Source organism: Mixophyes fleayi, chromosome 5 (assembly GCF_038048845.1).
Source record: "Mixophyes fleayi isolate aMixFle1 chromosome 5, aMixFle1.hap1, whole genome shotgun sequence".
NCBI lineage: Eukaryota > Metazoa > Chordata > Amphibia > Anura > Limnodynastidae > Mixophyes > Mixophyes fleayi.
In genome coordinates this window covers 111,398,058-111,424,868 of record NC_134406.1, presented here as the reverse complement: position 1 = coordinate 111,424,868, position 26,811 = coordinate 111,398,058, and the positions used below count along the sequence as shown (strand labels likewise).

The 26,811-nt window shown below is 39.9% G+C and overlaps 1 protein-coding gene across 2 annotated transcripts in view; it reads left to right on the top strand.

Annotated features, from left to right (window-relative positions):
- SLC12A7 (solute carrier family 12 member 7) overlaps positions 1 to 26,811 on the top strand; it is a 271,122-nt gene that overhangs the window by 89,028 nt on the left and 155,283 nt on the right. The window contains exon 1 of one of the 2 annotated variants that reach the window (XM_075212694.1): positions 20,421 to 20,793. The exons of the other annotated variant lie outside the window; for it this stretch is intronic. Coding sequence (XP_075068795.1) covers positions 20,664 to 20,793 — 130 coding nt within the window. The 5' untranslated portion in view covers positions 20,421 to 20,663. Of the gene's footprint in view, positions 1 to 20,420; positions 20,794 to 26,811 lie in introns of those variants that run through there. 2 annotated transcript variants of the gene reach the window in all.

The window sequence follows — 26,811 nt, the reverse complement described above, 5'->3', positions numbered from 1 at the left end:
AATTGTCAGACTTTTTGGGAAATAAATTCACATTGATAAGCTGTCCATCTTCCTTGCCAAATTCCCATGGCACAGTGTATGCAATTCATGTAAGTGACACTCTGAATGTAACCCCGTTTATTTTAAACTGTTTTGCTTGTGTATGTTTTCTCAATCTATTGTTTATTAATTATTTTTTTATATCTGTATGCCCTGTACTTTCGTATATTAAATCTATAATTTAATATGTTGCGTCCTTGATACGCTAACGAATCCATTGTCCTGTTAAGAAGAAATAGCTCGACCAAGTTAACCCTTTGAATGGCAGTGTGAAATTTGTTGATACATTTGATTTACAAGCTTAGTGGTGATAGCATTAGGACTCCTCCCACACCCATGGGCGGTGGGTGTGGGGTAATAAATGGTTAATGCTTGATGAATGAACCGCTATTTTACATTGGTGAACTACAGGTCCCAGGGCATGCTGGGCGCTATAGTGCACCAATGCAAAATGTAAATATAAAACAACCCTCATTGAAATAAATATATATATATATATTTTATTTTTTTTTTAAACATTTGTTTTATTGATTTTCAAATAAAGTACATAGTATACAAACATCAGAGTTGTATCAGGCATTTAATGTACAAGACATTCAAAACATGTTCAAGCAGTAAAGTTCTCAAGATTATTACGACACAACGTTTAAAGGGGGTGACATCATTATATCTCAATCAGTGCCATTTAGATTGAAACACTGATGCCATGTTCATATGTACAAGTATATACGTACAGCAACCAAAACAATAGAAATAATCAATGCACACCACATACAATTAGCTAGATCACATAAGTCCCCAAATCTCCCCCGGGAGGAGTCAGGGCAGGGGGGTGTGGTGATTCACTTTTAGGCTATCCAGTCCCTAATTTCAGGTATACTTTAAAGTTGGTGTTGAGTGTATATTTGTGGAGGCCCGATTGTAGGTCAGCACGGTCTGAAAACCACAATATTTTATAATTTTTGTTACCAACTCTGTTCTTTATCTGTACAATCCAGTATTGTAAGATTTTAATCCAAATAGTATTGATAAAAAAATATTCCAAGTGTGTTTGGAATAAAAAGTCTAGTCTTGCAGCTTGATCTCCTCAATAATTCTCTGGCGCATGCTTGGCAAAAAAAAAAATATTCAGCAGAAAAATGCTAAACTACAACCTTGCTGAAGGAAATCCTACTGCACAATGAAATCTGACAGCCAGCAGGTCTATTTATAATTTGGAGTTTTGTCACTGACAGCATGGAAAAGTCCCAGGTTATAAGAAATGTGTGGGTGTTTTTTTTTAACCACCAAGAAATACTTTGTGAATATTGCTTTGGCATCAATCCACCTTTCCAGGATTCTACTCATAGGTTTTCATAACATGTGCACTTGTAAATGATGATAATGCATTTTTGTTGTTGCTACTTAACACAGTCTTGAATGAAATGAATACAATGTGTAAGAGTAACACGGGTAGCCAGGATGGGGAAGAGCTGGACATTATATTCCCCTCCCTCCAATATCTGGACTTAATGCTTTCTTTAGGTTAGGGTGTTGTTTTCTGGTGATAACAAGGGTGTGGTCAGTGGTATTAACTGCTTGTGTGTAGCTCAGCCAAAATGGTGAATTGCATCAGTCCCAAATATGCTGAACCCCACAATAATGATTTTTGAAGTGCTTCTATAATCTCAAAAGTAAGCATGTGAGTTCTTCCACAAACACCACGTTCTGTTTGGAACCGTCCCAATGATTTTATCTGCTCTCCAGAATACAGCTTCAGTTTGCTATAAGTTGGCTGTATAAGGTGCTAGCTTAATCTTATCTTTCCTTGACACATCACATGCTGCCATTTATTCAAGTTGAGATGTACAAACCACTTTTAGCCTGCTCTTACAGTGTCAATGCATTCTGTTGAGTAAATCGCTGCAGTACTGTGGAGGTATGGATCAGCCGGAGTTATGTGTACTTTCCCTGCTGAATTCCATCTCTTGCTTGACGAGCACATTTTAGTAAAGTGATTCGTAATGCCACAAAGTCTATGGCTCTGATTTATTAAGGAGAGCAAAGCAAAACAAATTGTAACTTTGCACCTTGGAAAAACCATGTTGCATTGGAATATAAAATGTGGGAACAGATTTATAATTGGGGAAGGGCATGTCCTAGATCAACTTTTAAATTTCAGTGTAAAAATAAAGCCATCAAGTATGTGTGTGCTACATGAAAAAGCACCCAGTATTTTCCTGAAACGGAAAATAATAAACTAATTTGCACCCCTTGCATTGTAACATGGTTTGTCTAGGATCAACTTTATTTGCCTTGCTCTCCTTAATATGCCCTACATATTTTCCCAAATACTGGGCACTACTCTCTCCCTGATCTGTGTTTTTGGCAGTATTTGCATGCAGTATGTTTGGCTGTTGGTGAGTTCTCTTGCTGTTTCTTATGCTGTTGTATGTTGACTAAGTGACCTGTGCTGTGCTGTTTGTTTTTCTGCAGAATTGACATTATCAATCTGCTATCTGTCCATTGCTCTGATCAGTAAGCCCTGCTGTGCTGTCTAAGTTCCAGTCTCTTAAATAGTTAGAGCACACACTATCGTCTCTTCTGTACATTACTAATTTGTCTTGTGCAAGTGTCTTTTACTTACTCACATGTAGCTGCTTTCTATCGATTGAAAAAAAAAAACCTGTATATCTGTTTGCTTTTCTTTTGTTTGCAGCAGTCAAAAATGTAGATCACATTTTTTTGCAGGTTTAATATACGTCTCTAATGCATATAGAATTGCCTTTACATTCATTTGTTGTCCTCCAGTAATGTTCAGGAGGTACTTACAAACATGATGACACTCACTGCCCATCACTCTCCTCAGCGTGGCTGCTTGCACCTCATCTGACTTGTCACCAAGATCTTTCTCTAAGGCTGGTTACAGACTACAGAAATTTTTTCCTGATGCGATATCATTAACGATTTTACCACCGTCTGAAAGCCCCAATCAGCATTCCGATTCATGCATACACACTTACACAATTTTTCACTATTTACCATCAGATTTGTACTCTTCATATGTCATAACCATCTACTAAAAAGATTGTGACTCTGTAAACTCTATGAAGATCTGCCTATACTGCTGGTTGAGAGTGCATGCACGTCCTCATTTGCCTGACATCGTTCCATCGTTGATATAGAGATTTTTAGTTTGTTTATAAAATCAAATCAAGCGCTACGATGTGCTATGGTACGATAAAACATGATCGTTGGAACATGCACACAAATGCAATATCAGACCTACCGGTCATGTATCATGTAATTGGCACGAAAATCAAGTGAAAACCCTGTACTGTGTGCCCAGCCTGAAGCAAAATCTTTAAACTCCGTTGTTAACTTTTCCCAGTTACAATTAAATTGCCACTCATTTGTATCCATCCTCTATTTACTGTTGCCATGATAATGTGGTCCCTCTTCAAAATAGGTCTAAATTCTCAATAAGAGGGTGTCTGTAATTTCAATACAATATCCACACAGTCTTTGTGCTTTTCTTGATTGTTATCGCCATCACATAGCTTACCACAATCCTGACCTAGCAAGCAGCATCATTTGTGGGCTAGATAACTTCCGTAACCAATGATGGCAAAGCGCAGAGAATCGGCAGTTCCAGTAAATATATCCCTAAGTTTCAGATGAATGTGATAAGGATAGACACAGAATGCTAGCTGACAATATCAATGTTAAGCAGGAACTGAGAACATAACACGGTCAAAAGGTACAGATAAACATAAGAAGCAATAATATTGCCCCACAAGGTGGCGCCAAATATAAGATTAACTTTTGTAACAATAGTGTTTTTAAGAAGGCTCCTCCTTGGTAACAATAAGCAGCAATGTATTCTTTGAAAGCATTTGTTTACATACGTATTAAGCACACATGCATATTATATTCCAATAAAAAGACACTTCTTATGTATTACAAAGTAAACAAAACATCTTTAAACTTTCAACGTTTGTCTGGAGCATTTCACACCAGCAAGGTCTCAATGTCTAGTTCATATTACATCAAGAATATAATTTAATATATTTTATACTAAAGTTTTAAAGAGACAGCCTTTCAATTCTACATTATTCAATGCAAATGTAAATATGTATGTAATTAACCTTTTTATTATATATCTACAATGCCTGCCCTTAAAATTACAGATCCACCTTCCCTGTAAAAATTGTCCCCTCTAGTCCTGTTATTCATTAGCCCCTTTATAATCATCCTGCACTAGTTAGTCATACATACCCTGTCATTTCTCCTATCCTCCTAAGTACTGGGGTCTCTGTCTTCATCTGACTGTCACGTGACGCAACTCCTTGTCACTGAAAGGCACCAGTGACTGGAAGCTGCACCATCATTTGACTGTCGGATGCAGGCATTTCTACTGCGTAAACTAAGAGAAGTTGTGGGGGTCAGGAGGACAGTTCCCAGTATGCTGCGCAACAGAGAATACACTGTGGCAGCCAAGGCTCCTGAACTTTGCCTTTACTCCTCTGATTACCCCCTTATACTCTCACCTCAATCTTCTGTCTGGATGACTGTTGTGCTGTTCACCACTTATAGAACTCTCCACACCACCTCAGAGAATCTTCGCCAACCTTATTACAAACGCTTTTTCAAAACTTGCCACTTTTTAGCTTAGAATACTGACACCAGATAGTACTACTTCTGAATACTACCAGCTACCATCCCAAACTTCACTACCATGTCCAACTAACACATATTGTGTCGCCATTTCCCTCTGCCTCAAGATTGCAAGTTCTCATAAGCAGGACCATCTCTACCCTCTGTCACATGTCTGCAATTTCTTCGTCAATATCATATGTACTTGTTTTATTTTAAGTTATGATTTGTTGTACTGACTGTCTAGTCTGGTAATTTTGGATTCAAGTGTAAGAAAAACCACTGTGCAATAATATATGTAAAAGGTAGTGTATTACTGAGCTGAACAAAATATATGACTGTTTATACTTTACTAAATATGCCGACCAAGCTCTCTTTCACTCCTCTGTCACAGGTTGCCATGGCAGACAACTTGCCAGTCTTGCTTTACAAATGAAATGGCAACTAATGAGTTGGAAAGGGATCTAAGGGGGGTATTCAATTGACGGCGGGATCGCTGCAAAGCCCGCGCTCAAAAAATATTACCGTTAATACGGTAATATCTCGCTGGATTTCAGCTCACAGCTCCCTGAGCTGCGAGCTGAAATCCAAGGAGTAAATTACCGTATTAACGGTATTTACACGCAATATTACCGTATTAACGGTAATATTTTTCGAGCGCGGGCTTTGCGGCGATCCCGCCGTCAATTGAATACCCACCTAAGAGTTACTATTTCAGGTTATTCTAAGGTAGGCAAACAATGTAGCAAAGCCAGCTTGTATAGCAAGAATTATTAGCAGCACCAGAGATAAGTGGTGAGGCCATTATATAGGTCAGTGGTGAGGCCACACCTAGAATACTATGTCTAGTTCTGGAGGCCATATCTCCAGTATTATGTAAATACATTAGAGACTGTGCAGGGAAGAGCTACTAAAATGGTGCATGTTCTACAATACAGAACTAACCAGTAAAGGCTAAAAAACCTAAATATGTATAGCTTGATTGAGTGAAAGAGAGAATGGGGTATAAAAGCTTTCAAATATATCAAGTGTTTTAACATGGTACAGGAGGAAAGCATTCTACAGAGTTAGATCAATATTTGAACAAAATATATGCATTTCAATTTTTAAAATGAAAGGTAGCAGGTTTAGGGTAAATTTTAAGAATAGTTATTTTACTTAAAGTGGTAGTAGATAGGAGGAATAGCTCTCTGTGATATATCTATATAATACCAATTTCTGCAAATCAAGCCATAGTAGATGCCTCTTTCCCCTGAAGATTGAATACAAAATAGGTAAAAGGCACAAGAGGGGAGAGCATGGATGATGCAAAAGGCATAGTTGTTATATAACTTTATGGGAATTTGTTTTTGGCTAGTATAATCTAATTGACACTGCTCTATGTAGTAATATTTATCAGATGTTTTGCCAAGCAAAAAAATATTGAGTGCTACCTCGTTTTTAATATGTCCAACTGGTTGGTTGCTTAAAATCATATGGATTGGATGGTATATCATCACATGGTTACCTCTTCTGGTTGGCACACCATAGTGGGCACCTGTACTGGCTGTTATACAATCATATATGCACCTTCAAGACAGGTCTTGTAAAATGTGTGCTCCCTACAGGCTGTTATATAAATAGAGCTTCTTTTGCTGGCTACCATTGTGGGTTTAACATGTTGGTTTATTAATCGTGTGGGCTCCTCTGGTTGGTTTGTCATCATATGAGTACATCTGCTGGATGTTTAAAAAATCAGGTTGGCACCTGTGGCAGATGAATGAACAGGTGTCAGTGAGTTTAGAAATCATAAGAGGCAGGGCCACCACTGCTCGTTTGCCTAGCACTTTATTTGGACTTCATCGAACTGCCATCAATCTCATCCATTTGTGCTGCACAGTACCACTTCTATTTTCAGCATAGTTTGCATTTTATTGTTTATCTGCAACTGCACATTACATGTAATGTTTCCTATTTTGTATGACTGTATTATTTCTCTTGGAATTGGATGTATGCCCATAGAAAATTATGCATATGTTTATATCTAAAATGGGAATTGGACTACTAATGTGATTCCTTGTATATTAATTTCTTAACCTGATATTTTAAATATTATGAATGAACTCTTTGTATTGTATCAGGCTGCCACTGTGTGGGCCTGAAACAAATACAGTCTTTGTACTGTAGAAGTTGCATAGCACTGGGCTAAATAAAACTGAATAGACTTTAATTGCAATTTCTTAAGAGTAGTTAGGCATAACCAGTAGTTAAAGTAGAGTTAAATTGTTAGTGGTTCTGTACCCTACTGTTTCCTTAGTCCAATTATGCTCCGTACAAACATTTTGCACCATTTTTTTGGGATTAAAACACAGTTTATTTACACTAGATCATGAACACGTTCATGGTTGGTCTTACCAGAGAGTTTGAAAGCCATACATTTTAATATATATATATATATATATATATATATATATATATATATATATATATATATATATATATATATATATGGCATAGGTACAACAGAATGAAGGCGCAATGGTGATGTTAACAGATATTACTGAACAAGGTGGGTAAATAAATAAGCATATGGATTCAGTACAAATCTCTGGGTTGGTATTCAACAAGATATACAATTCATCCAGTCTTAATCCAAATGTAAGACAGAGTAACCAGTCATATCAAAACATGAATGTGCAGGATTCCACTCTAAAAACAGGGTGGAATAGAAAAGTTCATGTGCAACTCGTACACACTTGCTAGGCTGCTGTATCACAGCTACAATTCATTGTCATCAGAGGACAGAAATGTGCAAAAGGTGTATAAAAATTCAGTTCATCAGATAATACAAATCAATAGATAAAGGCGTACCAGAGAGTAATATAAAACCAGCTTATCTGTATCAGGGTCTACAGGGGGGAATCCCAGCTCCACCTAGTAGATCAGGAACGGACAAACAGGAACCACGAGCGATATTTCTTAGATACGGCAGACGTTCCAAGTGTATACACTGCTCTCAGACTCCAATCAACCAGATAAATAGAGATAAAGGAGCTATATAGTGTAGTAATTTATGTATACCAGATAAATATAAAAAACCCAATAATTGGGAGCGTACCAGAAAATAGTATAAAACTGGCTTATCTGTATCAGGGTCTCCAAGGGGGAATCTCAGCTCCGCCTAATAAGTCAGGAACGGACAATACGGCGACCGCAATAGACGATATTTCTTAACCACGGACCGACGTCTCAATGGAAGTACCGCTCTCAAACTCCATTCAGCCAGAATGTTAAAAAGAAAGGAGCCATATAGTGTAGTAATTTATGTACAATGGATTTATTCAGCAAACATAAAAATGCAAACTCACATTCAGCAAGATAAATAAAAGCTTATCTGTACTCAGCAGTTAGTCAACTTTTACCAGTATGGATCCCTGGAAGGTTTCTGGTTATTACCGGCGATCTCCGCACAGAAGTATCAGGTATATAACATCAAAAAATGGTCAGGGTGGAAGTATGACCTAACTAGCATATACAGAGATAGTAATGCCTCAACGCGTTTCGTCTGGGTAGACTTCATCAGGAGGAAAAGACATCTATTGCCTATGTTTAGGGCTTGTTTATATAGTTTAGGCGGTGGCCATTTTGCGCATGCGCAGTGCGCGACCTGTACCGCGCATGCGCAGTGCGCAGATGCTACTGCGCATGTGCAGAGCACTCGCGATCGCGCGAGTGCTAGGGGACTCACAGATAATTTTATGTTGTCAGAGAATGGGGGTCCCTGTCCCAGGACATTAGTAATTCTTGTCCTGGGCTGATTGTAGTGTAAAAGACAGGCTGGGGGAATCCGAGTACGGCGGCCATCTTAGGTGAGGGCGCCTGTCATGGATTTGCCATGTATGAGGCCAATAGTGGCCATCTTAGATAAGGAATGCTACTGCGCATGTGCAGGGCACTCGCGATCACGCGAGTGTTGGGATACTCATGAATAATTTTTACGCTATCAAAGCATAGGGGTCATTGTTCCAGGACTTTAGTAATTCATGTCCTGGGCAGATTGTAGTGTATAAAGCAGGCTGGGGGAATCCGAGTGCGGCGGCCATCTTGGATGAGGGCACATAACATGGATTTTCCATGTATGAGGCCAACAATGGCCATCTTAGACAAGGGAATGAGACATTATAATAATAGGCAATATGGGATATTGTGTGTTACATAGGCACATAAAAAAAGAGATATAAAAGCCATATAAAACCGATGTGTTGGTCTAATAGTAAAATAACAGTAAATAAATACAATTTGCATAAGTTGTAAAATACAGTATGTAAAAACAGTAATATAAAATGTTAACAAAAACACTACAAACACAATTTTAGGGGGCGTCTTGTACATCCAATAGACCTCTAAGTCTATGGCCATACTGAACAACCTTGGTAATGGCCATCAACAATAAACGGCCCACAGTTAAAACAAGTGTTAAAGATGTAGAATTATAGCTATAAAAAGGGTGCAATTTCATAACCCTCGTTGAGGCCGGAGGGGGTGAGGGTATTCAGTTGAAAAATCCAGAACATTTCTCGTTGATAAATGATAAAACACTAAAAGAAAATGGGATATTCAATTTATCAAAACACCAACTTAATGGTTCTGAATTTTCATTACTTAGTAAAGGGTTGTCATTTGCCCCCACACACAAGCCAAACAAATTTCAGATGTTCATAGATATCAATAAATATACTAGAAAATTGACATTGAAGCGACACTTCGCTAGAAAGGACACAGCTATCATTTCCAACTATGAAAACATGTCCAAATCAGGTCTGAAACCTACTTCTAAGTTTTATCCTTTGGAATCTAGGAGTAGCCATATTGATCTTTTCCAAGAATTGGTGATCAAAGACCTGTGTAGAGAAAATTACACTAACCCAAAACCCGCTAATCTAACTAAACAAGAACTTCAGGCAATAGAAACCCTAGCCACAAATAAAGAATTGATTATAAAACAAGCTGATAAAGGGGGAGGTGTCGTCCTACTAGATAGATCAGCCTACATAGAAGAAGCTGAGAGACTATTGAACGATGAAATCTCATATACTAAATTACAGACTGATCCTACTATGGAATACGTATCATCATTAAGAGATACACTCTTAAAAGGCCTACGTAACAACACACTTACCAAAGATGAATATCAATACCTACTGGTCCAGAACCCTATTATACCGGTGTTCTATTTTTTACCAAAAATTCACAAAACATTGACTAAACCTCCCGGTAGACCCATAGTGGCTGGCATCGATTCCCTTACATCCCACATCTCCGAATATGTCAATATTTTTCTTAGCAAATACGTTACTAAGCTCGAATCTTACCTTAAGGACACAAGTAGTGTTCTAAATATCTTTGAGGATTTCTGCTGGAACCCTAAGTACGTCTGGCTCACCATTGATGTCCAATCACTATACACAGCTATTGAGCACGACAAGGGCATTAATGCCTGTAGAGAATTCCTAGATCCAGACCCAGATCTTTCTTTAGAACAAAAAGATTTTTTGTGTGAATTAATGAGGTTCATCCTTACTCACAATTATTTCAAATTTCTAGAAACTTTCTACCTCCAGATATGCGGCACAGCTATGGGCACGATTTTTGCGCCAAGCTTCGCCAATCTACTTATGGGGAGCTGGGAACATGAATACATTTATAAGCCCAATCCCTGCTCCCACTGTATCAAAATTTACAAGAGATATATAGACGATATCCTCATGGTCTGGGAGGGCGACGATGAATCCATTAACTCATTCCTTGCCTACATTAGCAATAATAACTATAATCTTAAATTCACAGCTAATCGGAACACCACTAGCATTGAATACCTAGATTTAGTTCTCACAGGAATTAACAATAGGGTTGAAATGAAGAATTTTATTAAAACAGTGGATACCAATAGTTATCTCCACTACAAAAGCGGTCATGTAAAGAGATGGAAATCTAATATCCCATACTCTCAATTTTATAGGATAAAAAGAAACTGCAGCAATGAAGCTCAATGTAGGGAACAATTACATATGTACGCACAACGCTTCCAGGAAAGGGGCTACCCAGACAAACTCATCTCAGAAGCTTTAACAAAAATTGAAGGGGTTAAAAGAACTGACCTATTACAATATAAAACTAGGGACGATCAAAAGGAACGCATCCCCTTCATCACTAATTATAATTCCTGCGAGTACAGAATAAGGTCCACTATCTCCAAACATTGGGAGATCTTACGTATGGACCCAATTCTAGCCACTATCCTTCCAGCAAAACCTGACATTATCTACCGTAAGAATAGAAATTTGAAAGATGCTCTTGCCCCAAGTATGATACCAGACATTCATACCACCACCTCCAATACATTCCTAGCGGTTAAGGGTTTCAATAAGTGCAGTCACTGCAACATTTGCAAATTTGCAAGTCCAGATAAGAAAGTATTCTATAATTATGACAATAGCCAGAAGTTCAATATAAAAGAATTTATGAACTGCCAAACACCGTCAGTCATATATTTATTAGAATGCTCATGTGGTCTTAAATATGTATGCAAAACGAAAAGATCACTGAAACTAAGAATTCAAGAACACGTTCGCAATATTAAAAATAAGGTTGAGTCACATTCCGTTTCCTGACATTTCAATAAGAGACACGGTTCTGATCCCAGTCATCTTACTTTTAAAGGGATAGAAAATGTCTGCTTAGGACGTAGAGGCGGAGATCTTCAGTCCAAACTATCGAAACGAGAAATGTTCTGGATTTTTCAACTGAATACCCTCACCCCCTCCGGCCTCAACGAGGGTTATGAAATTGCACCCTTTTTATAGCTATAATTCTACATCTTTAACACTTGTTTTAACTGTGGGCCGTTTATTGTTGATGGCCATTACCAAGGTTGTTCAGTATGGCCATAGACTTAGAGGTCTATTGGATGTACAAGACGCCCCCTAAAATTGTGTTTGTAGTGTTTTTGTTAACATTTTATATTACTGTTTTTACATACTGTATTTTACAACTTATGCAAATTGTATTTATTTACTGTTATTTTACTATTAGACCAACACATCGGTTTTATATGGCTTTTATATCTCTTTTTTAATGTGCCTATGTAACACACAATATCCCATATTGCCTATTATTATAATGTCTCATTCCCTTGTCTAAGATGGCCATTGTTGGCCTCATACATGGAAAATCCATGTTATGTGCCCTCATCCAAGATGGCCGCCGCACTCGGATTCCCCCAGCCTGCTTTATACACTACAATCTGCCCAGGACATGAATTACTAAAGTCCTGGAACAATGACCCCTATGCTTTGATAGCGTAAAAATTATTCATGAGTATCCCAACACTCGCGTGATCGCGAGTGCCCTGCACATGCGCAGTAGCATTCCTTATCTAAGATGGCCACTATTGGCCTCATACATGGCAAATCCATGACAGGCGCCCTCACCTAAGATGGCCGCCGTACTCGGATTCCCCCAGCCTGTCTTTTACACTACAATCAGCCCAGGACAAGAATTACTAATGTCCTGGGACAGGGACCCCCATTCTCTGACAACATAAAATTATCTGTGAGTCCCCTAGCACTCGCGCGATCGCGAGTGCTCTGCACATGCGCAGTAGCATCTGCGCACTGCGCATGCGCGGTACAGGTCGCGCACTGCGCATGCGCAAAATGGCCACCGCCTAAACTATATAAACAAGCCCTAAACATAGGCAATAGATGTCTTTTCCTCCTGATGAAGTCTACCCAGACGAAACGCGTTGAGGCATTACTATCTCTGTATATGCTAGTTAGGTCATACTTCCACCCTGACCATTTTTTGATGTTATATACCTGATACTTCTGTGCGGAGATCGCCGGTAATAACCAGAAACCTTCCAGGGATCCATACTGGTAAAAGTTGACTAACTGCTGAGTACAGATAAGCTTTTATTTATCTTGCTGAATGTGAGTTTGCATTTTTATGTTTGCTGAATAAATCCATTGTACATAAATTACTACACTATATGGCTCCTTTCTTTTTAACATTCTGGCTGAATGGAGTTTGAGAGCGGTACTTCCATTGAGACGTCGGTCCGTGGTTAAGAAATATCGTCTATTGCGGTCGCCGTATTGTCCGTTCCTGACTTATTAGGCGGAGCTGAGATTCCCCCTTGGAGACCCTGATACAGATAAGCCAGTTTTATACTATTTTCTGGTACGCTCCCAATTATTGGGTTTTTTATATTTATCTGGTATACATAAATTACTACACTATATAGCTCCTTTATCTCTATTTATCTGGTTGATTGGAGTCTGAGAGCAGTGTATACACTTGGAACGTCTGCCGTATCTAAGAAATATCGCTCGTGGTTCCTGTTTGTCCGTTCCTGATCTACTAGGTGGAGCTGGGATTCCCCCCTGTAGACCCTGATACAGATAAGCTGGTTTTATATTACTCTCTGGTACGCCTTTATCTATTGATTTGTATTATCTGATGAAATGAATTTTTATACACCTTTTGCACATTTCTGTCCTCTGATGACAATGAATTGTAGCTGTGATACAGCAGCCTAGCAAGTGTGTACGAGTTGCACATGAACTTTTCTATTCCACCCTGTTTTTAGAGTGGAATCCTGCACATTCATGTTTTGATATGACTGGTTACTCTGTCTTACATTTGGATTAAGACTGGATGAATTGTATATCTTGTTGAATACCAACCCAGAGATTTGTACTGAATCCATATGCTTATTTATTTACCCACCTTGTTCAGTAATATCTGTTAACATCACCATTGCGCCTTCATTCTGTTGTACCTATGCCATTCTATTTCGGCCTTACCAGCCAGTGTTTTGAAGGAAGGCTGCCTCCTTACATGGAAGAGGTGTATATGTGGGATTGAATTGATTTAGTTATTTATACAATACTGTGTTGAGCGCCAGTGTTTACATCTTGTCTGCTACATATATATATATATATATATAAATTTTTTTTTGAATAGACATTTTATTGGAGTTTGCATAGATAAAATAAACAAAACTGGAAAACAAGGCGTGGGGGGTACATAAATAAAAGAATTGGGGGTAACAAGGAGGAAAGATGTATATAGGAGCATATGTTGCAAGAACAGTTGGTAAAGCAGTAACAAAGTTAGTAGTGTAGTATTACAGAGAATATCAACAGAATAACTCCAAAATGGCAATCGACTGTAAAAAAAAAATGAAACAGAGGAAATAAACAAATAGTAAATTAAAGGGGAAACGTAGAGAGAGACAGAGAAGTGGTTAAGAAGGGAACGGGAGAGAAGTCCCTGCTCAAAAAAAGAAAAAAATACCTGTTTGCAGTAATCTATGATCTGCAAACTGGATTTGTTGTAGGGAAAAGGTTTGCCACCTAGCAACAGCAGGTGGGTTAGTAAACAAGCCTCCCGAAATATGCTGCTGCAAATGGAAGTGAAAGTATTTTTACTTCCCCTGCCACAAGAAAAAAAACCACGGAGCAGTGCGCGCACTCACCAGCAAATCACGTGCATGCTCGCGGTCACGTGGCCATGCCAGAGCACTGCTGATCAGATTTTTTGGAAGATCACTGGTGGCAAACCAGTTCTAGAAAGGAAAAATTTAAATAAAAAATGTGTAAAATAAAGAAAAAAGGTAACCCTTGAGCCTGACAGTTCTGGCATCTTAAAATTGTGGAGAAAGACCAAAGACACATATGCTCTTAACTAAGAAACAACAATTTATTTGAACTTAATTGACAACTTATGGTAACAGTTTATGTTAGAGAGCGAGAAGCTTGAAAAACAACTTTGACTCCAAAGTTTTGGTAAGAATTGTAATGCCGGGTAATAAATTATTTATGTTCCTTATTGGTGGCTGCCTGGGGCTTCTTTTGGTCCCTTGCTGCGCCTAGAGGGATGATGGAAGGAAAGATTATTAATACCCAGAGTCTCCAGAGAAAGCAACACATCCCTAGCAAAAAGGAGAAATGGTGGGAGCTGTTGCTAAGTGGCAATCCTTTTCCCTAGAACAAATCCAGTTTGCAGGTCATGCAATCTGGTGTTTTGTTCGTCGGGAGTCTTGCCACCTAACAAGGGCAGGTGGGCAGACTACCACATACCTGGTTGCTCTGAGAAACTCGATCTTTTGCAGATCGGTTGGTCTCCAATAATGCTTAGCAAAGGTATGAGCTGAGGACCATCTAGCTGCTAGCATAATTGTCTGCAATGATATGCCTTTAGCTGCCGCTTTTGTGGCTGCTGCACCCCATAGAGAGTGGCTTCTGAATTAGTTTGTATCTATCCTTGCCTCTTTCATGGTCTCCACAATCCATCCTCTAATAGTACATTTTCTATAAGTAAGGAAAAGCTGGGAGATATTGTCTCTCATAGGAGCTGTCAGAGCGAAGTAGGAGGATAGGCACGACGCCACACAAAGGTTAGACTCTGAAGAATCATATATAACATCAAATTCAACTATGGGATTATTGAAAGAGGAAGTCTTAGTGTGACTTTTTAGAATGATGTGGTACCCCATAGGAGTTTGTGATAACCCTGGGTCTTCGGTGTGTATAAGGGTCAGTTCAGCTCCTCTAGCTGCTATGGCTAGAGCCAACAAAGATGCCAACTTACGGGATAAATAGCCAATTTTGGAGTCTGCCTCCCATGAAGCGAAGAAGTAGAGAAAAGGCTCGATAGTGTGAGAGTATTTTGGTAAGATTGGTCTTGAAAGGTACAAACATTGATATAGTTTGTTATCCGTTAAGCTGGGATCAAGATGCCTAAAGCAAAACCGTATAATCTAATGGTAGCTGACGCTAGGCCTGATTCATATTTAGAAGCCAAGGAGTCTAATGCTAAATGAATTAGTGATTCCTGGTGAGAGGGATTCCCTTGAGATTGCGAGAGGTCAAACTATTTAATAATTGCACAGTATTTAGCTCTCATTCAGGGCCTTAAGGAGGCATTAAATAAATCTTTTGTGGGGGATGCAAGGGCTACGTTTGTTAACAACCTAGTAATATTGCCAGCCACATATATTGGGGAAGTGTCTCTAGTATGTCTAGGGTTCCCTGGAAGCAGTCCTTGGATAACCCTAGAGGAATCTTCAGCCCTATGTGTAACTGGGTGATCAGAGGGAACCAGACTCTGGATGGCCATACAGGGTACACCACCAATATTTGAGGTACCCGGTCCACCCGGATTTTCTAAAGGACCTTTAGAAGTGCAGGGGGAGGGAATGCAAAGGGATGAGTCCGATCCGTCCAAGGGAAAGACATTGCATTCATCCGCCATACTCCTTTCATCCATATTCTGGATACAAAGCGTTGGATCTGTGCGATCATGGGGCTTGTAAAGAGGTCTATATCTAGGTCCCCAAAGATGTGAACTATTTTCTGGAAGACTTGTCTTTTCAGTGCCACAGAGTCTAGGTTAATTCTTTTGCGGGATAGGGAATCTGCTAGTTCGTTCAGTTCCCCTGGAATGTAAGTTGCAGTCAGGATTATGTCTCTCTGAACTTCCCGGTCCCAAACTTCTAATGCTTCTTTGCATAGCGATATTGACTTGGTGCCCCCCCATTCTGTTTCATAGATGATGCGGTCGTGTTGTCCAAGCACAGCTGGACAGAGACCCTTTTTAGTGGATGGGGTCTAGAGCTTTCAGAGCCAATTTAGCTGCTTGTAGTTCCAGTACATTTATGAACAACTGGGATTCTTCGGTTGACCGGGTGCCTGTTACTACATTCTCTTGTGAGAAACCTCCCCAACCTGTCAGGGAAGCATCTGTGGTGATGTGCAATGAATGGAGGAGCATCTAAAAGGGGGCGAGGAGTTCTGGGGAGACTGTCTCATTTGGACATCTCGCTTTTTACTCTCCCAGAGAGATGAATGATGTTTGACCAGGAATAGCGGGCATGAATTAAAGTTCTCGGGAGACCTGGCGACTCTCTGCTTAACAGGGGCACGTGTGAAAGCCAGGGGACATTGCAATCATCTTTACAATAATTCTTGCTAAGTTGCAGAGAGACATTATGCACTTTTTTTTGAAGTTTTGTGAATGCATTCTTTTGTATCTAGCCATTTTCCTGGCAGTACTGCTAGAGAACAAAATGGGTATTTAGGTCGAACCCAAGAAATGTCTTGAAAAAGGGGTCAGTACCAACTTTGTTAGCAAACCTGGGTTTCATTGTGAACGTCCCAGAGAAAGGGTTAAGTCCCTGTGTCTCAAAAGGGTATCTATGTTTGAGTGCACTAATAGCATGTCGTCCAGGTAAATGATACATTGAGCTGTTTGCTGACTGAGACGTGACACCACTGCTTTCATAACTCATGTAAAAGTGTAAGGGGTGATAGACAGGCCAAAAATCATAACTGCCCACTGAAATAAGGGGTTTCTCCAATAGAATCTGAAAAGGCATCTGTGATTGGGGTGAATTGTTATAGAGTGGAAAGTTTCTATTAGATCTATTTTTTTATACAGAAGCAATCCCATGTGAGAACGTAAGGAATGTCTGAGATACCTTCCATACAAAACCGCTGGTTTCAAATATCGATTTAAAGCTTTGATATTCAGGACTGGTCCTCTAGAACCATCTTGTTTTTTTATAGGAAATAAGTGGCTGGTCCAGCCACTTATTTCAGTTGGGTCCGCCAATTCTAGCCAGTGCCAGTACATTGTCTGAGGACTGCAATTTCTTGAACAAGGAATATGAAATGCTTGGCATGGGAAACAAATCAAAGGGAGGTTTAACCCGGATTGGATTGTTTTTAACAACCACCTGTCTGTGGTAATCTGCTGTCACTCCAAAAATGACTTTGAGAGTTTTCTGATGAAGAGGATATATGGGTGAACTTACTGTAACTGCGGCCTCTGTTAGCATTGCTCCATGTATTTATGGCTGATCCTCTGGTAGCATCTTGGGATCTGTGCACGAAGCCTCCTCTTTGGGCTCTTCTTGTGTCTTGGAAGTCTTGGGCCGGACCTGTGGCTCTCGAAATCCGACTCCCTTGAAGAAAGGGCCTCCTAAAGGCTCATTCACTTTCTTGAGGCCTGCGAAGGATTTCTGGGCTTTATGGCGTGCTTTGACCTCTTCTATCAACTGAGACCCAAAAATGTCTACATCTGTCAGATTTGGGAACTCGAGAAATTTGGGAGCAAGGTCTGTCATACCTGCTCTGGTCAGCCACCTAGACCTACGTGTATTGGTGATTTAGTTAAATTATTGGCCTATTATAAGAGTTGCTCTGCTAATAGCTTGAAGTAGGGCTAGCTTGGACACCACTAGAGAAACCAGGGAACATCCGGACTCCCTTTCACTCTCTGCCTTGTCCGGGGCCCAGCTGCATCTGCTATTTTGTATTGTATCTTCCGTAATGGGCGGTCTGTAGGGTCATTATGTCTTTCTTCCCCCACAATAGAGGCTAAAGCTGGGTCAATGTCAGATAATACCGGTACATCTGGTAACCCTGTATGGGTAACTCATTCTCCATGACAAGTGTTGCTCTAAAAGACAGCTGTGCAAATTTTTGGACCTCTAAATTGCGTTTTAGGGCCTAGTGTATGGCGTATAATTTTGTTAAAGGGGTTTTTCACGCTAATGCCACCCTGGCCATCTGTATCTCCCTAACTTCCCCACACTAGGATGAGGCTGAGGTTCTTGTAATCTCTTCTGATTCCCAATCTACAGAGGGAGATTGATCAATTTTCTTTGGGGAAAAATGTGTTTGCTGCCTGGTGGGTGACCCCATACACTGACTACTGGTCCCCCTCATGCTGCCAGCTTTGGACATAGGTATTGTGCCAGCTACAGGCAGAACGGTGCTTGCTCTAAGCACTAGAATGTTGGCTGCTACGGGCAATTCCAGGGAAAGCAGGAATATCACCTGAGCAGGCTTCTCTGGGGATAATTTTATTTTTCTTCTTTAACTTTTTCTTTGGTGGCTGTGGACTCCCTGAACAGGAAGATGACTTGGCGTAAATCTAAATTCCCTGACAGGAATATTCTTTTTTTATTTTATAAGTTAATGTCTCCGGTGAAGAGGAAAGTACTGCCCTTTTATGGTCTCTCTTTCCCTTTTTACTATCGGCAATGGAGGAAATTTGCAGAGAATCTGTCACTGTGTCCTCCATATCAGCTGACAGAAAAAAATCTGATCAGCAGTGCACTCACGTGACCGCAAGCGTGCACATGACCTAACGTGCACACACGATTCGTGGCACATGTGCGAGTGCACTGCTCCTCTTTTTGTTTGGCGGCTTGCTGCCTAACCCATCTGATGTTGCTAGGTGGCAAGCCTCCCAATGAACAAAAGACAATGGGGCATATTTAACAAATCACGGTAGTGCACTATTGTGCACTTACCGTGGAATTAAAGTCCTGATGTGCCCTCCGCAAATTTATTAAAGGTGCATCGCAGCAGATATCATGGATATCTGCTGCTTAGCACTCCTGATCGTTTTTGCGAGCAGTCACCATTCAACAGAATGGTGACTGCTCTGGCCGCAATCTAACAAGTCCCGAAAAAAATTTTTTTTCAGGAACTTGTCTTGATAATGTACGCCAGCTGAAGCTGGCGTACATTATCAGAATTGAAGAAATCCACTGCCGTCAGCTCTGCTCCGAAGAGCAGAGCTGGACAGCGCATGTGTGGAGGGATCACATGATCCCTCCCTGTCACTCAGCGCGCTCTCTCTGCAACGATAGTTGCAGAGACAGTGGGGACTTTGTGCGCATGTGCACTGCACATGCGCAATTGAAGGAAGAAGAGGAGATCCCGAGACAGCGCGTCTGAAGAGGGGGGTAAGTGTGATTTTTTTTTTCTATCACAGAAACAGCAGTTTTTCGGAACTGCTGTTTCTGTGTTCCCTTTTTAATAAAGTGAGAAATAGTTCAATCCTTATCCTTGCGATAAGGATTGATAACTATTTCTCACTTTTGCCGATTAATGATAAATGTGCCCCATTGCGAGAGAAGAGGGAACATTAAAGCATAGGTGGTACAGTGTACTGACAATGTTTAAAATATACAGTATCGAGCGTATCACCATAATTGCACCCCTCCTAATGGTCCTTATTTTAAAGACTCTCAAAACTCGGTATGGCTTTGCATGAATTTGGGTGAAGGTTGACCATATGCATACCTTCCAGTATCTCAGATCCATGACAAAGAAGTGGCTGCCAGCCTAACTTTTCCATTGCTGGACAGAGCTCTAAGTTGGGACTGTCCCAAATATATCTGGGAAATTGAGAGGTAAGTGTGTAAATTTGGGGCATGGGTGCTGATATCATGGATGTAGAATATTTTCTACCCAGTTTGCTTAATAAAATATTGTGAGGTATGATTTGGGTCTCTTTTGCCAGACACAGGTCTCGTTCAAATGTATGCTTCTAAGAAGCTGTTTCTGAGCCAAGTGACTAACTAGAATGTAAAATAATAGCATGTGTTAGATGTGTGGCTTGGCTGCACTGGTGTAAAGTTTACATGCAGAACTTCTGCTTTACTGTTAAAGCCCTGCTATCACACTACACATAAATCATAATCGTTTTGTTATTATTGCTGTGAAAGGCGCATGATTAACAGAACTGTGATAGGTTGTGAAGTGGTTAATGGGGTTCTTTCTTTGAAATACCATTGGCGGCAACCACTTGGCCACGCCCATCTCTACAGGCAGGGCAGCGATGGGCGTCTCTGATATACACGATTCGCTCCGCCCACCTCGCTTAACCCATTCGTTTCTAAGGGGCTCGGAGGACGCACAAGAGTTAAACAACGCTGAGTAGGGCGGAGAGTGGACCGGGGTGGGGATAACACCATCAATCTGACCCCTCTCTTCCGAGTCAAACTCACTTCGCTGCCTGTCTAGAGAACTACCTACCGATAGACAGGGTGAAGGTGACAGTTCCGGCCGCTGGTGCGGAACAGGTGTTGGTACACCTACCTACCTCCCCCCACGCCCACTCAGCTGTGCCTGCCTTATGAAGTCAGGATGCCCACTAACTTTACTGTGGTTCCAGTAGAGCAACAGGATGATGCTGGGGACAGTGAGGTGGAGGCAGCGGGCCAGGAGGAGAGGATTGGAAGAGGACCGAGGTATCACAGTGAGGAGTCTTTGTTGGGTAAGTGCACACGAATCAGTTATGGAGCAACTTCCTCTAAAGTGTTGTAAGCGAGCACACATGTCGGCACAACACAGGGAAGTATGCTGGTGACGCGCTGGCTGTCATTGTGGGGCTGGCATTTATGTGACCAGGTTTCACCTGCCTGGGGCAAGACGTTAGTGTCAGACCACGCCCCCTGTTCTGTCCAATGTCCTCCTAGGCTCATGGGGTGAAACTTTGTCATTTGTTTATTAACGAGTTTACTATTAACTGCAGATATTGCATATAATGCAGACGTAGGCGAGATTTCAGGGTTGTCTCTTTGGAAATGCTCAACAGTAGCTTATGAGAATACTGGCTAGTGTTAGCCTCAGTAGTGCTTTGCATGGCGTTCTGCTTTATATTCAATGTAGTCCAAGTACAATACAGTAATACATACTGGTTTGCTGCATATGGCTATAGATAAGAACATTCTTAAGCTTTTTTTTAAATGTTTTCATATGGTAGGGGAATTTGCTGAAGCTTATTTTAAATTGATCTGTAGTTTTTTTTGTTCTGCTTGGGAAGTTTTTTGTTTTTCTGGAAAAAAGGGAAAAACAAAACAACAAAAAAAAGGGAAATCTTGGTTGATTAAAAAGTTTAAAAGTTTCAGCAGTGTGTGAAAACCAAAAATATATTTTGAAATAAGATTTGGAGGGAATCCCTATTTTTTTCTTACAGACAACAAATTGTAAAAGTATTGTATAGAAAGTCGCTACAAATTATTGTTACCATAATATTTTAAGATCATGGTAAAATACCTTTTCATATTGCTTTAAAGCTCCACTACCACCTAGGTAAATATTTTACGAATGTGTGCCCTCCCATGAGCCAGAGCCTATATACGACCATTTTTACAAGATTGTAATCCAGAACAGGCAAATCAATAAAACTAATTATCTTTAAATGGTTGAACATCACTCTGGATCAAGGCTGTCACGCTTCCAGTATTTGGGCCAGGTACCTTTGGAATACTGTTATGGCCTTTAGCACTTCCAAATGATTTATGACTACATACAGCTTTGGTTTCTACTTTCGTCAAAAACCCCAATAATTTCAGGGTTTTAATGTATGAGAGAGAAATCCAATTGTGCTTATTGGGGCCTATAGCAAATGTAGGTGTGGGATTTTGACCACAATTGTCACCAAGGGAGAAATTCAACACCTAGCGATGTACCTCGCAGACATCGCTGTGATGTCCATCTGTGCGGATTACCAGCCTTAATGGATGGAACCTCTGCTCATTTTTTTTTTTTTTTTGCGCACTTCTATTGGGTGTGAGGGGAAAATGAGCGGAGATTCCTGCCACAACATCTGCCGATGTGTCTTTGGAATGCCCATGGAGACACATCGAACTGAATTGTATCTTCCCTCTAGTATGTGGAGCTCTAAAGCTGTGCATTTATAATCTGTTTATAGTAATGGGTCATTCCACACCAAATCAACACTGGGTTTCAAACTGATCATTTCCGATTGTAATGTAACTTGGTATAATAAATGCTGCCATGAGTGTAAAGAAACCCCCCAAATCTTAGGCTCATATGTACACTGGTTTTGAAGTTATATGCATTTTAAAAATTCAATTTTTTTAACGGAAAAATGAGGGATTATTACCATGAGCATCCCATGGAGAATAGTTTATAACTGTATATAACAACATGTAATAAAATGAAATGTCCATGATTTATCCATGGAGTTGGACTATTAAGTGTGTGGACACTTTAATTATGGGAATATAAGTCTGATATTTTCAGAGATATGACCAAGAATCAGGGGAAATTGTGAATATAGGGTGTTGGTCAGGTAGTAATTGATAAGACTACCCAGCGGTCTGATGGAAGCTTTTCTCGATTTCCTGGTTAAGGGTTTGAATGAATTTCCCCCAACTTTGAAATAAGGCTGGTATTAGAAGCTCTTTATTGTGCATTGTTTGAAAAGAAAAATTAACCTGGGTGTTGTCATCTCCAGTGATGACCGAGTGTTGTGTATCCACTGTTGTAGGATGGCTTTCTGCTGCTGCTAAAACCAATAATATTTTTTTTGTCTATTCTTGGGTTTCCCAATCGATCTGCAAGTTAAACTAGTAGTATAGGCCAATTAGAGCGCTTCAAAGGGGGAAGTCAATTGGCCGCGTTACTGCCGAAACGAACTCTGCCTCCGCACTATTACCGATATTACGGTAATAGTGCGTGTAATTACCGTTAATGCGGTTATTTCAACGCCGGCTTTTTAGCTCCCTGAGTTGCGAGCAGAAAGCAGGGTTAAAATTGCCATATTAACGGTAGTAGATTTATCGTGCCGCAATTCTGGGGGGAATTGAATTAAAGTAGTGTTACCAAATCTTGTTAATTTGTCCCATAGCTAAAAACAATGGAATATATTGAATGCTTCTGCAATGTCACTTTTTGCTTTTGCACATGAGCTGTCTGAGGAAAAGATAATTAAGCATCTTTTCATTGGTGAGAGATAAGCCTGATATAAATTTGTATATCGATGGTCTTGATTCCCATGCTTGCTTGAGTGTTTAGTGTGAGTTGAAATGTGTTTAAGATGTCTATTGCTGTCAACTCGAAAAAGTCTTTCCCACTTTGGAATACTGGAAATTTCAGTCTCGTGGTCTATTTCAAGTTTGATTTTTGTGCATGTTGCTGATGTGGAGTATGGGCCATTCAGGATAAGTGATTGCAAATTATTAGTTTAATCCTGTTTCTTGATTGTAGTAAGTACAATTTGTAACTAATGTAATTCCTGCATATATGCAAATCTGTTTTGGGATAAGAAGTCAAATTTATCTGTTTCCACATATTTTAGGGATGCACAAATGAGGTCTCAACTTGGAGAGTTTTACTGTGCCCATCCAGTAAATAGTTGTCTCTTTTTTTCATCTTGGAATTCTAGGATATTAAGGGATGGGAGGAATAGTGTTTGCATAAGATGCGATTTATTTGATTTTTTGCCAAGTTTCCAAACTTTGTATGCAAAAGTGATCAAGATATTACCCATGTTAAGTTCTTTAAGTTTGATAGTTATATGTAAAGCACAGCTGAATGAAAAGAGATTGCTGAGTATTGTTAGATTCTCAATTATGCAAACAAGTTGACAGAATTGTAGTACTCTAGATTCTGAAAGTTGATCCCTCCTCTCTGGCAAATTGCTGTAAATTTAATTATACGGATTCTAGCTTTTTTCGTGTTCCATATAACATTTGTGATGCTTTTGAAGGTTCGCCTTTTTAACAGAAGGGGGGTAATTTTGCATAATATATAATATTTTAAAGAAGCTAGACATTATGAGTAAGTTGCAGTGGTCAAGTAAGTTTTTCTCTCTAACTTGTAGAATAACTGGTTTGATATTTTTAGATGTATAAGATAGTTTTGATGTGATAGTAGAGTTATACTTAGATATGTTATATGTTTCTGAGCTCAGGGTAATGGAAAGGTGTTGTTCCAGCCCAATCTTGTATGTCAGAGCATTTCTGAAGCTTCAGATTTTTCAAAGTTAATAGTAAATTCTACAATGGATGTGAACTGGTTTAATGTGTCTATTATCAAAGGTATAGATTGCCTAGGGTTTGAGGTGCAAATTAAAAGATCAGATTCAAAGGCTGTGATTTTTTGTTATTTCTCTATTGTCCACCACTGTACCATGTAATTCTTTTAGTGAAGCTTAATATCTAATTAGAGGATCTGGGGCTAAATTGAAGTGTAATAGAGAAAGAGTACAACCTTGCCTTGTCCCTCATTGCAGGATAAATGTATCTGAATTAATGTTATTAAACATTACATGTTCTATGTAGAGTGTGCTGACTATTGGCGCATCGTCTTCTCTCAGAGTTTTCCACACTAAACCCATCTGATCTAGGAGCTTTGTCATTAGCTAATGATTTTGTGGTATCTGTGATCTGATTTCCTATGATTATTTCTTCTAGTATTGACCTCTCCTCAGTTGATTGTTTAAGCTGGGTACACACTACAGAAATTTCGACCAAGTTTTTATGCTGAGCGATTTTACATGCGATCGATGGTCCGATCGCTCGGTCCATGGACTGCATACACACTAGCCTTGTTTAGGACGATAAACGGAAGAGCGGACGTCCCTTTAGCGACTTTTTACAGCCATGTTGTCGTGGGCAATGATTTTATTTTCGTACACACTGCAGCGACATTTGCGGGGAAATGTACGAGAAACCGGAGACATTAGCATAAAGAGACGGACCCTGAACTATAGTCCACTCCCAAAACAGCGTAAAAAGAGAAGGCTACACTGTCCCTTCATTTATTCCCATTTGTAAACCTACAATGGCTACAAAACAAGAACAAGCAGCTGCACTTCTCATGCTTACTGTGGCAAGAAGAATGATGGTACGGAACCGACGAGAAAGAAGGAGAAAGAATAGATCTTGTTGGAGCAAAGAGTGGTTCAAGAGGAGAGACACGTTCTGACATATGCCCCTGCTGCAGGAGATACGGGAGAACAACCCCGATGATTTCAAGAATTTTCTTCGTATGAATGATTCAACTTTTCAGGAACTGCTCCAACTAGTAACCCCTCTCATCCAGAGGGAGAACACCCGTTTAAGGAGACCCATACCGCCAGAGCAAAGACTGGTGGCAACCCTACGTTTTTTGGCAACAGGGAGAACACTGGCAGATCTGAAATACAGCACGGCTATTTCATCTCAAGCTCTTGGCATGATAATACCTGACACCTGTGATGCTATCATCGAAGTTCTCAGTGACCAGTATATGAAGGTTTGTACAAAGCAACAGTATTTATTTATTTATTTTAAAAATATCGTTATACAAATTAACATATTTAACGTAGTAAAAATAAATTTAACTTGGAATGTGCAAATCAAAGATTGTTAGGACCAGTGCAACAGTTTATAAATGTTGGTAGTGCAAAATTTCGCTTGTGTCCATACCAGATGTGTCCCCAACGTAATGTGGCATCCTTACTGATGGTAATGGCGTGGATGTCATACAAGGTTGAGACATGCCGCTTTGTCCACCCATGGTCTGAAATGTGTGTACTTGTTTGTGTCTATGGTTAGTTGAGGAAAGACATGTGTCCGGCCACAAATCTTCAGTGGAAGCCCTACACATGACGTCGCACAGCAGCCGTTCCATTTCAGTTTGTATGCGCTTGCTACTACTTCTCATTTTGCTAGCTAGTGTTGCTGCGAGTAAATCAAATGTGTCCTGTTCCTTTCTTGGTTTTAGCAGACTGTTAGCGCAATCAAGCATCCTTTCTGCTAGTGCATCACTTTCTGGTATTTCATGAATTCTGCGTCTCTTTTGCTTCTGTTTTATATTTGCTGGTGTATCACCTTGGGTCGCATCTTGCCTGTCTGCAGTTAGCCTGCTTTCATGTGGAGTGGGATAAATAGTTGTAGCATCCGGGTCTTCAACTTCCAAAAATGTCGCCGAGCTCTACGATCATTTGCAAAAAATGAAAGAGAATATTGCGAACATTAAGAGAAAAATCAAAATCCTTGATAATACTTTCAATGATATGTATATGCTGTTTGCAAATGTTGTACCACAAACCAGTACCACCATTTCACTGTAATGCTACTTTTTTTTCACTTTTCAAATTCTACTGGAGAAGTTGAACGTTTCTATTGCTTTTTCCAGCAATAAAAGTTTTGCATTCACACTGTGTGGTTTATTTTGAGTATTCCAGACATATTGGGGCATATCCATTCTATAATAAACGTTATTATGGCTTTCATACTTTCTTTTTTTTTTTTTTTTTAAACTTTATAGAGGTTAAATGACAAATTAATGCCAACATACATCCAAAGGGTAATAACCCACGTGCTTTCTACACGTGTAACAGTCTACAGCCAGACAGGTGCAATACACATCAATACAAAACACAATTATGTGCGGATTCCGCACCACGTGGGACTGTGATTGACATCAAAAATTTACATACACACGCCTCCCAGGTCGAGGAAGTATCGGAGGATTGTCGTGGATCCGTCAGAAGTTC